The sequence below is a fragment of the Petaurus breviceps genome, unplaced genomic scaffold (assembly GCF_028583685.1).
Source record: "Petaurus breviceps papuanus isolate PSGF00001 unplaced genomic scaffold, PetGlider_PUasm1.0 90804, whole genome shotgun sequence".
NCBI classification, from domain to species: Eukaryota; Metazoa; Chordata; class Mammalia; order Diprotodontia; family Petauridae; genus Petaurus; species Petaurus breviceps.
The window spans coordinates 15,039,672-15,055,168 of NW_027187348.1; the positions used below are offsets into that span (position 1 = coordinate 15,039,672).

The 15,497-nt window shown below is 38.7% G+C and overlaps 1 protein-coding gene across 1 annotated transcript; it reads right to left on the reverse strand.

Annotated features, from left to right (window-relative positions):
• Window positions 1–998: 998 nt before the first annotated feature.
• LOC138147657 (polyserase-2-like) lies at window positions 999–9,175 on the reverse strand. Its single transcript, XM_069070243.1, is given in 6 exon segments — window positions 999–1,990; window positions 1,992–2,418; window positions 2,420–2,819; window positions 2,822–3,762; window positions 8,653–8,865; window positions 9,168–9,175. Coding segments are annotated over 6 exon segments (2,709 nt in total). The 3' UTR covers window positions 999–1,270.
• Window positions 9,176–15,497: the final 6,322 nt, after the last annotated feature.

The window sequence follows — 15,497 nt, forward strand, 5'->3', positions numbered from 1 at the left end:
GGTGGGATTTTGTCATACTAACAAAATCATAAGTTTTTCAGGTTTTTAAGATTGACAGATTATTTTTTTACAATCAAAATGACCTTCTTTACCACTATTCCCTCTCCCATCCACCCTTGGTAATTAGAACAGAAGTGTTACTTTCACTACTTTAGAAACAAGGAAACTTTCAATCAAATGACATCCAAAGAAAATGGATAATTATCAAAACTATTTTAATATCTCATGTTTCATCTATGATATACTATATGATAATCAATCAACAAGCATTTATTAAACTTTTACTATATATCAATCATTGTGTTAAATGCTAGGGATACACAGATAGGCCAAAAATAGTCACTAACCTCAGGAACTTATATTCTAACTGTGCTAATTTTTCTTCTCTGAATTACAGATTAGGGCAGCTAGATGATTCAGAATACAGAGCACAGAGCCTAGAGTGAGAAGGACTTAAATCTCCCTTAGTTCAAATCTGGCCTCAGACACTTACTACCCATGTGACCCTGGACAAGTCACTTAACCCTCTTTGCCTCAGTTCTTCATCTGTAAAATGATCTGGAGAGGAAAATGGCAAACAACTTCAGTATCTTTACCAAGACAACTCAGAAAGGGGTCATAAAGAGTCAGACATGAATGAAAAATGACTGAACCATACAGATTAGCCTCAGCAACTTTTTGCCTTATATCAGCAATGTCCTCCTCCTCTCTAATAATTAATAAAAAGCTACCAATCCTTTAAGAAGCTAAATAAATAAATAATGCATTAGTGTTCCAATTTCCTCCATCCCCTTCAGTATTCGCTATTGTTCTTTTCTATCATGGATGTTAGTCAACCAAATAGGTGGTAAGGGGTAGTTAAGAATTTTTTTTATTTGCATTCCATCTAATTAGAAGTGTTTTCGAGCACTGCTTAATATGGCTATAGATAACTTTGATTTCTTCATCTGAAAACTGTCTGTTCATATGCTTTGAAAATTTATCAATTAGAGAAGGGCTTATATTCTTTTTTTTTTTTTGGCAATGTTGGCATTGTGTTTATTACTCAGGTATTCATTCCACCCCCAGGATTCTTTGGCTCAAATTAGCTGTGGTTGGAACGCAAGTCCAATTAGACACCTAGGGCTGAACAGTTCCATCATCACCCATCACCGTCACACAAGGTGTGTGGGGGAAGCTTTCGAGGTTCCTAGCCTGAACTGGTCTGGGCACATTCCAGCAAGAAGATGGGGAGGAAGAGAAACACGGGACATTTGCACCTTTTCCTCTTTCAGAATCGGAGAAGTAGAAACAGAGGTAAAAATAGAACAGCAACTCTTGGAACTGTTGCAGCACTGCTAAGTTCTGCCGGGCAAAGGCTACGGGCTGTCCGATGAAAGACTGGACTGAACTTGGCCATTGCCAAAAAGGCTGCCTCCTCCACAGTGTGGGAGATCCAGGGCTCCTGGGTTCCCACAGGGGCAAAAAGCTCCTGGCTTCCCTTCAGGGATATCCCAACAAGGACCCAGGAGCCACTTTCTTCTTAGCACAGGAGAGATGACCCTGAGTCCATCTTAAATCCGTCCTCTGTTTCCTTAGAATACTGGATGCAGATGGTTCCACTGGGCAGCGTATCATCATAGAGACAGCGGCAGTCTTCAGGGGACAAGACACTGACTGGAACAGCCAAGGGAACTCGGTTTTCAGAGTCTTTCCAGCCCAGCACCCAGCAGCTTATGTCAGTTGGAGGAGGTCCAGAATGGAGGCAAACTGGGAGGGTAGAGGGGGAGGATTCAACTCTGGTCTCTAGTTTCAGGAGGAGAAGGGGTTCTCTGGATCCCATACCAGGTGGTAATCGAATGCTGGTGACTGCCCGTGACACCTGGTGGCCCTGGAACCCTGCTGTACCCAGGTAAACCTGAAGATCGCCTGTTGTGGAGGCCTGTCTGGTTACACAATGAGTAGCTGCTAGGACCCAGCTAGGGCTCACCAGGCTGGTGATACAAGCTTTATCCCATGATATACCAAGAGGTCCCATGCACCTCTGCCATCCAGGGCCATGGATTACTGTTCTCTAATTTAGCTTGTCTAAGGCCGCAAGCTCCATATTTGGTTTTGAGGGGACAGGCTGGGGTTTTTGCAGTTCCCCAGTTCCAGGCCAGCTGATCCTCTAGGTAGTTTGTGAGGGTGACATGTCTGATCCAGTGGTCATGAAGTTGGAGTGGGGAGAAGATGTGAGGATGAAGACAGCTTTCTGTGGACGCTGAAACACCTGCTAGAAACCAGGTCCCAGATTCTTGGCATAGTAGGCCCCTGCGGCTGCCGAACCAGCAGCTGCTCATCTCCTCCTCCGGGTAGTTAGCACACAGGATTCTGGGGTTCATTCCGGGCTTGGCCACTTCCTCCCCCTCCTGGCCGTGGAGGCAATAACACCACCAGTGTCATCATTTCAGCCTCCAGCAGGGCATTTTTGACGGAAGATACATCTCCGGGGCCCCACTGGGTCAGATGGCAACGACTCCCAGGCAAAAAGAAATGGTGTGAGGAGGGCAAGCACACAGGCCTAGTGTCTTCTGTCAAGTTCACAGACACTTCCAGTTCCAAAAGGGCCAAGTCATAGCCATGATCCATCATGTAGTTTCTATTTACTAGGACTTGCAAGACTGGTATCCTTTTTGTGCTGGATGGGAGGAGCACGTGCCAGTTGGTAGGGTCTAAGTGTAGGCCCAGAAAGCAGCTGGCTGGTACAAGGACCCAGGTCTCTGATACCATCACACCATGACAGGGATTGGATGTTGGGGTAACTACAATTGCCTTCCAGGGCCAATGACCGGTTGGGGGGCACTCCCACATTCTGGTAAAGCAAGGGTGCAGTTGTTAGGGGGCTCTTCTGGCATATCTGGTGCTACAGGCTGGGGTTGTTTAGGGAAGAAAGCACCAGTGACTCGTTCCTGGATCCAGCTCTCATATGCTGCCATAGCTGTAAAGATCCCTGGACGGTTCCTCCTTGCACAGCCATGGCCAAAGCTGGTGATTCCATCCAGGAACCATTGACCTGCCTCCTCACAGACCAGTGGACCGCCAGAGTCTCCCTGGCAGGTATGCTTTTTGCCTTCACTAAAGCCAGCACATATCATTCCTGGCAGTAGCTCAATTGTGGTATTGTACGGGCCACTGGAGTGTAAGAGACACTGACAGGTTGACGGTCCAACGATTTCAAGTTGGACCTCCTGGAGCACCTCTGGTTCTGGTACAAATATCTCTTGTTGTACGTTTCCCCAGCCTGTGGCCCAGCAGGGGGCTCCGTGGGGGAAGTGGTGATTGGCCCGGGGCAAGCAGATGGTCTGCACAAACTCTGTGAAGTTGGCAGGTTCAGACAGATGCAACAGGGCAATGTCACTCCCAAGCTCTGCGTCAGGGTAATTATCCGGGATCAGAATTTCTGTTATATTCCGGTACTGTCCTTGGTCCTGCATCCTCAGTGTGTGCAAGCCCAGGTACACAGCAAATTTCTCTGCATCACTCACAGTCTCATTCTCTACCACGCAATGAGCAGCAGAGACAACCCAGGATTCAGTAATAAGGGAGCCGCCGCAGATGTGGAAACCTTCAATCTGCAGACTCACTTGCCATGGCCAGTCTCCTGGCATGGCCTCAGAGCCACCCACAACACGGGGCCAGGGGTGGATTCGACCACACTTTGGATCTTGTGTTTTTCCTGGGGTGGGGTGGAGGGCCAGTAGCAGGAGAATGAGCAGAATTGGGACGATGATTTTGCTGAGTCTGGGGGAGACAGAGCTCAGGGCTTATATTCTTATAAATATGTTTCAATGCTCTATATATTTGAAAAAGTACTCTACTACTCTCTAATTAATATTTTCTACTAAACGTAGAGAAACTTAAGATGGTGGAGTAGAAACAGGACTTCTGCGCAGCTCCCACTTCCACCTCCTCCAATTCATGTAAAACCTGACTCTAAGCAAACTTTGAAGCTACAGAACCCAAAAAATGTTGGATAGAAGTGAACCTCCCACTGAAAGCAACCCAGGAGACTGGAAGGAAGGGGCCAGCACAACCACTCTGGGAGCCCAGCCCAGCCCTGTGTGAGCTAGAGGATTTAGCCTCAGGGTGGCCAGCTGGTGGGACTTCAGATCACCAGTAGCTGTGGCAGTTTCCAGAATTATCAATCCATGAATTCCAAACAAAAAGTGAGAGGTCAGTGTAAACTTTGCATGAACAGGGAGTTCAGGAATATGTTCGAGCCTTTGCTCCCGGGTGAGTAAGGGCTGAGGCCCCATGGCCCTGCAGCCGCCCCAGGTGCATGGCTGCTTCAGAGCTCCTGGTGTGCAGATTGTAGGGGGACCAAGGGACCAGTCAGAGGGGAAATTGTTCTTGTTTTTACCTGCTTAGTTCTGGATCACTGTCTAGGGTGGAGGTCCTTGGGTGAGTTACCAGCTTGCCCTAGAGGGTGTGGAGGTTTCAGAGAGGGCAGCCAACTAATAGATACAACAGCTGAGAAAACCCCAGAAATTTGGGACAAATCTCCCCTTTATGGTAGAGTTCTACTGTGGCAAAAAGCTCAAAAGTCATGTAATTGAGTGGCAACATGAGCAAGAAAAGGAAGCAAAGCAAGCTTAGCAATCAGACTTTACACTCCTATTTTGGGGACAAAAAGGATCAAAGCATGGAACAGGAGGAGGACAGCAAAGTTAGATCTCCTACACCAAAAGTTTCCAAGAAAAATATGAACTGGTTACAGGTGATAGATGACCTTAAGAAGGATTTTGAAAACCAAAAAAGGGAAGTGGAGGAAAAATTAGGAAGAGAAATGAGAATGATGCAAGAAAATTATGAATGAGAGTCAACAATCTGACTAAAGAAAATAACACCATAAAAATAGACTAACTCAAATGGCAAAAGAGGGTCAAAAAGGCAGAGGGGAAGAATGCCTTAAAAAGTCAAATTTGACACATGGAAAAAGAAACTCAAAAGCTGACTGAAGAGAATGATATCTTCAAAAATAGACTGGAGCAAATGGAAGCAAGCGACTTTATGAGAAATAAAGATAGTATTAAACAGATTCAAACAAATGAAAAAAAAATAGAAGGCAATGTGAAATATCTCATGTGAAAAACCACTGACCTGGAAAATAGATCCAGGAGAGATAATTTTAAAATTATTGGACTACCTGAAAGTCATGATCACAAAAAGACCCTAGAAATCATCCTTTCAGAAATTCTCAAGGAAAACTGCCCCAATGTTTTAGAATCAGACGGCAAAACAGAGGTTGAAAGAATCCACCAATCACCTCCTGAAAAAAGATCCCAAAAAGAAAACTCCTAGGAATATTATAGCCAGGTTCAGGAGTTCCCAGATCAAGGAGAAAATATTACAAAGAGCCAAGAAGAAACAATTTGAATATTGTCAAAACCCAATCAGGATAAGACAGGATCTGACAGCTTCTACGCTAAGGGATTGAAGGGCTTGGAATATGATATTCTGGAGATCAAAAGAACTGCGATTAAAACCAAGAATCACCTACCCAGCAAAACTGAGTATCATGTTTCAGGGGAAAATATGGTCATTCAATGGAATAGAGGACTTTCAAGCATTCATGATGAAAAAAAAAAACAGAGTTGAATAGAAAATGTGACATTCAGATACAAGAAGCAAGAGAAGCTTGAGAAGGTAAACAGGGAAAATAAATCATAAAGAACTTATAAAAGTTGGACAATTTACATTCCTGCATGGAAAAATTATAATTGTAACTTATGAAGCTTTTCTCTGTATGAGAATAGTTCAAGGGAATAGAAATGTGTGTGTGCATATGTATACATATATATATATATATATACACACACATACATATGTATGTATGAATATATACATATGTATGTCTATAAAGGTGGAAATATGAGTGTATGAGTACGTGTGTGTATATATGTGTACAGTGATACATAGACAGAGTGCACAGGAACAATAATTAAGAAGGGTTGATGATATTTAAAAGATAAAATTGAGAGGTGAGAGAGCAAAATAATGAGAGGCAATGGGGAGAGACATAATGGGGAAAATTATTTCATATAGAAGAGGCAATGGAAAACTGTTACAATAGAGGGGAAAAACAGTAAGGCAAAAGGGAATGAGTGAACCTTACTCTCATTGAATTTGGCTTAGGGAGGGGAAGGAGAGTAGGGGTGAAGGGGATGAGAGGGGGGATGATGGAAGGGTGGGCAAGTTGGCAGAGAGGGAAATTGGAAGCACACACATTTGAATATGGACAGGATTAAAGTAAAGAATAGAACAAGTGGGGGGGGGTGGGATAGGATGGAAGGAAATATATTCAGTCTTTCACACTATATCCTCTTTGGAAATATTTTGTATAGCTACACATGTACAAACTGTATTTAATTTCTGATCTTCCCATTAAGTGTGGAAAAAGGCAAAGAATCTGGACTTCAAAGTTTTAAAATCAAATGTTTAAGTATATATACATATATAGTTATTATTAATATCATTATTTTAAGTGAAACTGGGAAATAAGATATACAGGCACTGGGGCTTGGAGATATACTGTGCCCTACTGGAAATTCGGAGAGGGGATGAGGAAGATATAGGAGAGAGCATATTGCAGGAGGGGTTCTTCAGTGCGATCACTGTTTTGGGTTGGTGGGTAGGGGAAAATGGGGAGAAAATTTGTAACTCAAATTCTTGTGGAAATGAATGATGTAAACTAAAAATAAACATAAAATTTAAATTAAAATAAAATTATAATAATTAAGATAAAAAAGTAGAGAAACTTGCTGTAAAAAGTATCTCCCCAGTTTCTTGTTTCCCTTCTCATCTTGGATATATTGGTTTAGCTTTTTATAATTTAATGCAATACAATTTTTCATTTTAAATCCTATAATGCTGCTTGTCTCATTTGGTCATAAGTTTGTTTCTTATCCATATATCTGACCAGGAACCTCTTCTGTCCTCATTTAATTTCCTTATGTGATCATTTATTTCTAAATTTTGTGCTTATGTTGTATTCATCTTCATATACAGTGAGGTAAATTGATCAACAGTTTGCCCTTATTGCATAACATGTCTTATTTCTCTTTCCTGTTTAACTTTTTATGCTTATTTTGAGTCATATTTGAAGATCAAATTTTCTGTTGAACCCTGGTCTTTTTATTAGGAAGATTTGCAAGTACCTTATTTCATTGAATATACATCTCCTCCCCTGAAAAATTATGCTTAATTTTGCTTGGTAGTTGATCCTTGGTTGTAATCCATGCTCCTCTGCCTTACACAATATCATATTACAAGCCCTACAACCTTTTAAGGTAGAAGCCACAAGGTCCTGTGTAAACCTGACTGGGTTGATGACATTTGAATTGTTTCTTGTTGAATGTTTACAGTATTTTCTCTTTGACATGATAATTTTGGAATTTGACTATAGATATCCCTTAGAGTTTTAATTTTTAAATCTCTTTAAGGAGGTGATTTCAATGACTATTTTACCCTTTCCTTCTATGACCTCAGGGGAGCTTCCCTTGATAATTTCTTGAAAGATGTTGTGCAGACTCTTTTTTTTTTAATCATGGCTTTCACGTAGACCAATAATTCATAAATTATCTCTCCTGAATTTATTTTCCTGGCCAGTTACTTTTTCCAATTAGGTATTTTACATTTTCTTCTAATTATCATTCTTTTGATTTTCTTTGACTTTTCCTTGAGGTCCCATAGATTCATTAGCTGCCACTTGCCCAATTCTAATTTTTTCAAAGCAATTGGGGTTAAGTAACTTGCCCAAGGTCACATGGGCAGTTATTTTGTGTGGGTGTTAAGTATCTGAGGCTGCAACCGATTCCGGGTCCTCCCGACTCTAGGGCTGGTGTTCTTACTCACTGCGCCACTTAGCCACCTCCCTATTCTAATTTTTAAGGAGTTGTTTTCTTCAATTAGCTTTTGTACTTCCTTTTCCATTTGGCCAATTCTAATTTTTAAGGAGTTCTCTTCATTGAGCTTTTGTGCTTCCTTTTCTATTTGGTCAATTCTACTTTTTAATAAGTTGTTTTCTTCAGTGGACATTTCCCCCACTTGGCCAATTTTATTTTTTAAATAATTTTTAAAGTAAATTTTTGATATTCCTTTTCCAAGCTATTGACTCTCTCCTGCATACCTCTCATTTATTTTCCAATTTTTATTGTAGCTCTCCTATTTGACTTTTAAAATCCTTCTTGAGCTCTTCCAAGAAAGCTTTTTAGGCTTTAGGCAAGTTTCTATTCCCCTCTGAGGTTTCTAATGTAGGTATATCAACAATGCTGTCCTCTTAGGAATTTGTATTTTGATTTTCCTTGTCACCATAATAATTCTCTTTGGTTAAGTGTCCATTTCTGCTTTTTGCTCATGTTTACCTATTTCTTGGCTTTTAAAGTTAAGCTCTCCTGCTAGAGCACAGCGGGCACTGTCACAAGCTTCTTGTGCTGGGGGACTAGGTCCTGCTAATTGGTTTTGTGTACTCTTTCTGTAGGGGTCAGGCAGACTACCTGGTGATGAGCTGGGTTCCTAGTGGTTATAGCTGCCATGTGTTGAGGCCAGCTGGGGATTTTCTATGTTTCCCTGGGTCTACTGAAGGTCTCAGGGTAGGGAGATGGGTGATCCTGGCTCCTGGAAGACACTCACCTGGGCTGAGCTGAAACATTGGGAGGTTTGGCTGCTGTAGGATGCTTACTTGCCTGGGGTTCCACTAAAGCATGTGGGGATTCCACTGGTAGAGGACACGTGCCGTCCTGGAGTTGTGCTGATGTAGGGCAAGGTTTAGCTGCTGGAGGATGCCTGTCTGCTGGAGCACATGGTGGTTCTTGAACATTGAGTCTGTTGGTTCCCCTGTCTATGCTAGGGCATGCAGGGGGTTTTGGTGGTAGTGCTTACCTCCTCCATTACCCTGGGGTAAGGATCTCCCACTGGTTTGCTGAGATGGAGCTTGGCACTGGCTTGCTCAGATGCCTCATATCCTGTCCTTCTCCCCTTCCACCAGAACAAGAGGGAATTTTTCTGTTAATCTCACAAGCCTCCTGAGCTAAAAGATGGCTGCACCTCATCTTTCTGCTTACTCTACTGTTCCAGGATTTTTCCTGGAGTGATTATTTTCTGGGATTTTTAGAGGTCAATAGAGGAAAGTGAGAGCAGTTACTTACTCTGCCATCTTGGCTCCCAGAAATCTCCAACATTCATGTATGAAGAGATAAGTAAATCACTATCAGTCATGAGACAAAGGAGATGCCTATACATGATTTTTTTTAAGGAAAATTGAAAAGCAGGAGTGTCCAAAGAAAGTCAAATTTTAGGTAATATTCCTGGAATTGCATATGGGTAGAAGATGTGGAGTCATAATATAAAAATTCAAATCAATTCCATTTTTGATTATTAACATGTCCACCAGACATCCATCAGAGAATTCAATAGACAAATGCTCACCCCACATCTTAGTTCCATGGTAATCGATAGACAGTATGTCTTAAGTGCTAGAGAATCATATCCTACTTATGTTATTTTAATACACTGTCAAATCACTGAGTTCTACACAAAGTATCAGTTGAAAGTAACAAAATGATGTACTATTTTATTTGGGTCTTGGGATTGAAGCTTAATGAAACTTTAAAAAAATTAAATAAAGAATATTTTCTTTCGTTGACTTAACATATCCAAATTAAGCACTTTAGAATTGTCTAAAAATATTTAATTTCTAGTTATGACTGAAAAAAAAGACTAAGGCAAAACTATGGAATTAATTCCTAAATGAGAGCTTCCTGAAACAACTGAAAAATACTTATGTAATAATAACCAGACCATTTTAAAAGTTTTATTCAGAAAAAAAGAGCCAGGAATTGTATGAAATAACAGAATTTTAAATGGAGACAAAATTATTTTTTCAGTAAAAAGCAAAGAAAATTGGTCTTGAAAAATTCCTGCCTTCATCTCTATTTAACCTGTGTTACAGGGAAATTTTAGCATTAGGAGTTCAAGCTGTGATCAGTGGGGCAGAAGAGCTGGAACTCTATGTGTCTTCCAGGAAATCAGCTGTGTCAAAAATGCCAAGAGAAATGGAAATTCTCAAATGAATGTGGTATTTATGTCTTGTGTAATTAGCATTAGGCAAAGACTGCCTCACAAAAGTTCAAGTATTAAAATTAATTCCAGAGCATAGCTTTTCTGATTCCAAGTCTGGTACTTTTAAAATTCTTTCACCAAAAAAAAATGTAACATTACTTTTACCTTCTTTTCATAGTAGAAAATATACTTTAAAGAATATTATAGATATTCTAGCAATATTTTCTATGTATCCAAGATTTTGACAACCCACAACAGTAACAGCTGGCACTTCTAAAGCTATCATCATCCAGAAACTTTTATATAAGACTAGGTCCAGTCACTGTAATTTTAGTTTCCACTTCCTGGGGAAAATGGATTGGTCAATTTCTTCAATGATGAATCAAAATAGGCTGCTGCTCAGAATGTTGTCAAAAATATGTTCTCTTAACATACAATGTAGTAAAGAAGATTCCCAAATCAGAAAGTGCACTGATCTTAGAGGAAGTAGACTTGTATTTGGACTTTTCATTCAGTTATTTACTAGCCATGTGAGACTCTAAAAAACACTTTGTTTTTCTGTCTCAATTTTCTGACTTATTAAATGGAGCTAATAACATTTAAACAGTTATGCTACCTTCCTAACAGTTCTGTCATGAATGAAGTTACTTGTAAATTTGTAAATGTTGCATAAACATAAGGGATGATTATAAGGCAGAGACCTCAGAGTTGCTGAACTGCTTTAAATCATGTAATTTCTAATGGGCTTTGGATAAAAAATTGCTCCTGAAAAGTATTTTGCTTTAAGAAAATATTTTTAAATCTTATAGAGCTCCATATGTGAAATAATTAAAATTTAGAGGAAAAATACCAATGTTATCTTTTATCCATTTCTTATATTTTTATATATGAACTTTAAATTATAAAGATGACTTTTTATTCTAACTTATAATTAATATATGATAAATATATACATTTTAAATAAAGTCAAATATTAAGCAAATTTTCAGGGGTTACTAAAATGACAAACCAAAATTTCCAACATGTTTTGAAAAAAACACCAACATGAATTAAAGTTAACACAGTTATTAATTTTTCTATAAGCATATCCATTTATAAATTCTCTTCTGATTCAGTATACAAAAATAATTTTGAGAGAATAGCAGTAAGCTCTGCTCTACAGAGAGTATCTAAATGTACCAAGTTTTCCATTTATTATGATAGCTTTCTTTAAGCATATTAAGATGGATAAAAAGATAATTAAAATATTTATTTAATGTAAATAATATTGATAAAATATTTTCAAATGAAACATTATATAATACTTAATTTATCCAAATATTTGTACAGACTGCACTTTTGTGTTTCCTCATGGCATTAACTGCTTGGATACATTTAGACTAGCTATGTTTAGTCCTTTAATTCTATGTATATACTCATTTTGGAGTGAATGTAGACTCTTGGCTATTTTTAAGTTTTATTTAGCATTTTGTTCCCCCATTTACATGTAAAAACAATTTTAACATTTATTTTGAAAACTTTAAGTTCCAAATTCTCTCCCTTCCTTCCTCCTCACCACCTCCCATAGAGAAGGCAAGCAATTACATATAGGTTATTGATGTGTAGTCATGCAAAACATATCCATAATAGTCATGTTGCAAAAGAAAGCAGACAAAATAAAACTCAAGAAAGATAAAGAAAATAAAAACAAAGTATGCTTCAATCTGTATTCAGACACCAACAGTTCTTTCTCTGGCGCTCAATTGCATCTTTCATCATAAATGCGTCAGAGTTGTTTTGGATCATTGTATAACTGAGGATAACTAAGCTATTACATAGTTAAGCTATGTAATAAATGCACACAGTGCATTTCACTTTGCATCAGCTCATGCAAATCTTTCCAGGTTTTTTCTGATTTCAAATTTCTTACAGTACAATAGTATTCCATTATAATCACATACCACAACTTATTCAGCCATTCTCCAATTGATGGGTTTTCCCTCAGTTTCTAACTCTTTACCCTCAGAAATTAAGTGCTATAAAATTTTTGTACATATAGGTCCTTTTCCTGTTTGTTTATCAACTCTTTTGCGATACAGATCTAGTAGTGGTATTGCTAGGTCAAAGGGTATGCATGGTGTGACAGCCCTTTGCGCATAGTTCCAAATTGCTTTAAAGAATGGTTGAATCAATTCACAACTCCACCAACAATGCATTAAAATCTCACTTTCTCCATGTTCTCTCCAACAATTGTCATTTACCCTTTTTGTCTGATTAGCCAATCTAATAACTATGAGGTAGTACCTCAGAATTGCTTTAATTTACATTTTTCCAATCAATAGTAAGTTAGAGTATTTTTTCAGATGGCTATAGATATGTTTGATTGCTTCATCTGAAAACTTTACATTTTCTGATCATTTATCAACTGGGGGGTGACTTTTTTATTTTTTTAAATAAATTTGACTCATTTTTCTATATACTTGATAAATGAAGCCTTTATCAGAAAAAAAAAAAAAAACTTGTTTCAAATTTTTTTCACAGTTAGGATTGCTAAATCTATTTTCCTCCATTCTATTTACCCTATATTTATTCTATTCTCTCTCCTTTTACTCTATCCTTCCTTAAAAGTGTTTTGTTTTTCACTATCACTTCCCTAATCTTCCCTCTCTTTGATGAACAGCCCCCCTTCTATTATCCTCATCCCTTCCTACTTTCCTGTCAGGTACTATAGATTTCTATGCACATTTGTGTGTGTATGTGTGTTATTTTTACTCCCTCTTTGAGTAAATTCCAATGACAGTAAGGTTCAATTGTTCCCCACCACTCCCCCCTTCTTTCCCTCTACTTTAATAGTTCTTTGTTTCCTCTTTTATGCGAGGTAATTTATCCCATTCTTTCTTTCCCTTTCCAGTTCTCCAAGTGCACTGCCCTTTCTCACTCCTTAATTTCACTTTTTAGACATCATCCCATCATATTCAACTAACACCTGTGCCCTCTAAGTATATATACTCCTTCTAACTGAACTAAAAATGAGAAAGTTCTTATGAGTTACAAGTATCAGCTTCCCATGTAGGAATGTAATCAGTTTAACCTTACTAAATCCATTATGATTTCTATTTTCTGTTAACCTTTTTATGCTTCCATTGAGTCTTATTTTTGAAAATCAATTTTCTATTCAGCTCTGGTCCTTTCATCACGAATAATTGGGGGTCCCCTAGTTCACTGAATATCCATTTTCCCCCTGAAGGATTTTACTCAGTTTTGCTGGGTGGGTGATTCTTGGTTGTAATCCTAGCTCCTTTGCCTTCTATAATATCATATTCCAAGTTATCTAATCCTTTAATGTAAAAGCTGCTAAATCTTGTGCTATCCTGATTGTGGCTCCACAACACTTTAATTGGTAGAGATTTGACCTAGATTCTATTTCCAACTATGCCACTATTTATTTTGATGAAATCTGGTAGACTGCTTAATCTCTCTGGGCTTGGGGAAGGGGGAGGGAAGAAACAAGGACTTCGTATATACATATATGGGTATGTATATATGTGCATATGAATATATAGCAGCACAGATAGTATACACATTATATTTGTATATATTCATACTTATTTTACATGTATGTTTATATATACATGTGTACTTATACTGATAAATGTATACATGTTCACATTCATACATGTGCATATAAACAAATGCATGTAGGGGTATAAGTATGCATATGCAAATATATGTGTATATAAGCTACCCATGGCATTAATCTCATGGTTATTTCCACTGATTATTCTGTGCCACCTTGACACTACCTCCCTTAAATACTCCCGCTATCCCATGAGCATCAAAAGTTTCTGTGAATCATTTATCAATGGTCTACGCCTTAGCATAAACAATTTACTGAAAGGAATCTTCTGCTACTTTGTCCATTAAGGACTCTCTGAAGTAACAATTCCAGAGTGATATTGCTTGTTCTGGGAATGAATTGTTTTAGGTGACAGTTTTAGAACCTATAGTTTCCAGAAAAAGCATGATGGAGGTATATGGAAACTTGAAGGTATATAGTTCCTAAGGTGTATAGTTTCATAGCACTTCAGCAAAGCAATATTTTCAGTATTTTAACTGAGGATGAGGAATTATATTGTTGTATCAGCAATGCCATATTCACAATGCCTATAGAGATTACAAATATGCTGATATAATTATCCATTACAAAATACGTCATGTTTGCCATATGAGGAAATAAACTAGAAAATTTATTAAGATACCAAAAGACTGAGTCCCAAAACCAGAAAGTGAAAGCCATCAGAGTAGTTATGATATTGGCACAGGTAGATAAAGTAGAAAGCACCCACATTTTCAAGCCTTTAAAACAGAACAGGCTACCTCAGGCAAAGGTCCTCCTCTCCCCACACACAGCAACCACCCAGCGTCCTGGAAGCGCGCTCCCAGCAGCTCTGGCCCCTGGAAGTCCTCAGCAGGAGTCCTTAGCAGAAAGTCCTTAGCAGTCCTAACTCAAAAAGGGCTTCGCGCTGCCACTGCCTCTGCTGCTGCCGCCGTCACCACCACCGCCAGCCAACGCAGGAACGCTAGCTTGGCTTCCGCTTCCTCTTGCTCCGCCCCTTCCTGCTACATCAGCAAGTCCAACGGGGCATAGAAGATCTTTAAATCCCATAACCCTTACAACTGTATGTCAAATACCTCTTGGATTCAGGTGAGCTTGACCTAAGTGTACCTTGCATGACATCCTTATAGAATCCATATTTAACATAGAACCATATCTACCCCCTAAGGAATGAATTCCTTGGCTCTAACAATTTATTCTTGAGTGGAATTAACCCCCTGTGCCAGCTGTTATACTGCTAGGATCCTAGACACTTCTGCACCAGAAAGACCATGGGGAACAGTTGCTGCTGCCTACAATTTTCATCATTATTCAGCTAAATTCTATTTTCAACTATTTTTAAATAAAGCCTATGGAAGTTAAACCCAACATGATTATGCTCCATTTGTCAAAACGTGGTAATCCAATGACACAGGTACTTTTTATTTAGGTATGAAGTGAATACAAAGTAGTTATGATATGTCATATAGCCAAACCCTTTCATCTTTCCTTTGCCTTTCCCTCAGGAAAGGTTTGTGAAAAGTTATTGTCTTATTTAACCTCAATAATTCAAGTCTGGATGATACCTTAAAGTCAAGATCAGATTACAATGAACTACAATCTCATAGGTCAAATCTGACCTGCCACCTGTTTTCACATAACTCACAAGCCAAGAATGTTTTTTTTTAATATTCTTAGAGTTTATTGTATTAAATGCTGTATATGCACACACATATACACATGCACAAACATATACATGTTGTATGCACATACAATACATACTTACATGAACACAAATACATATATCCAAACTGTGTATATAAACATATACAAAACACATATG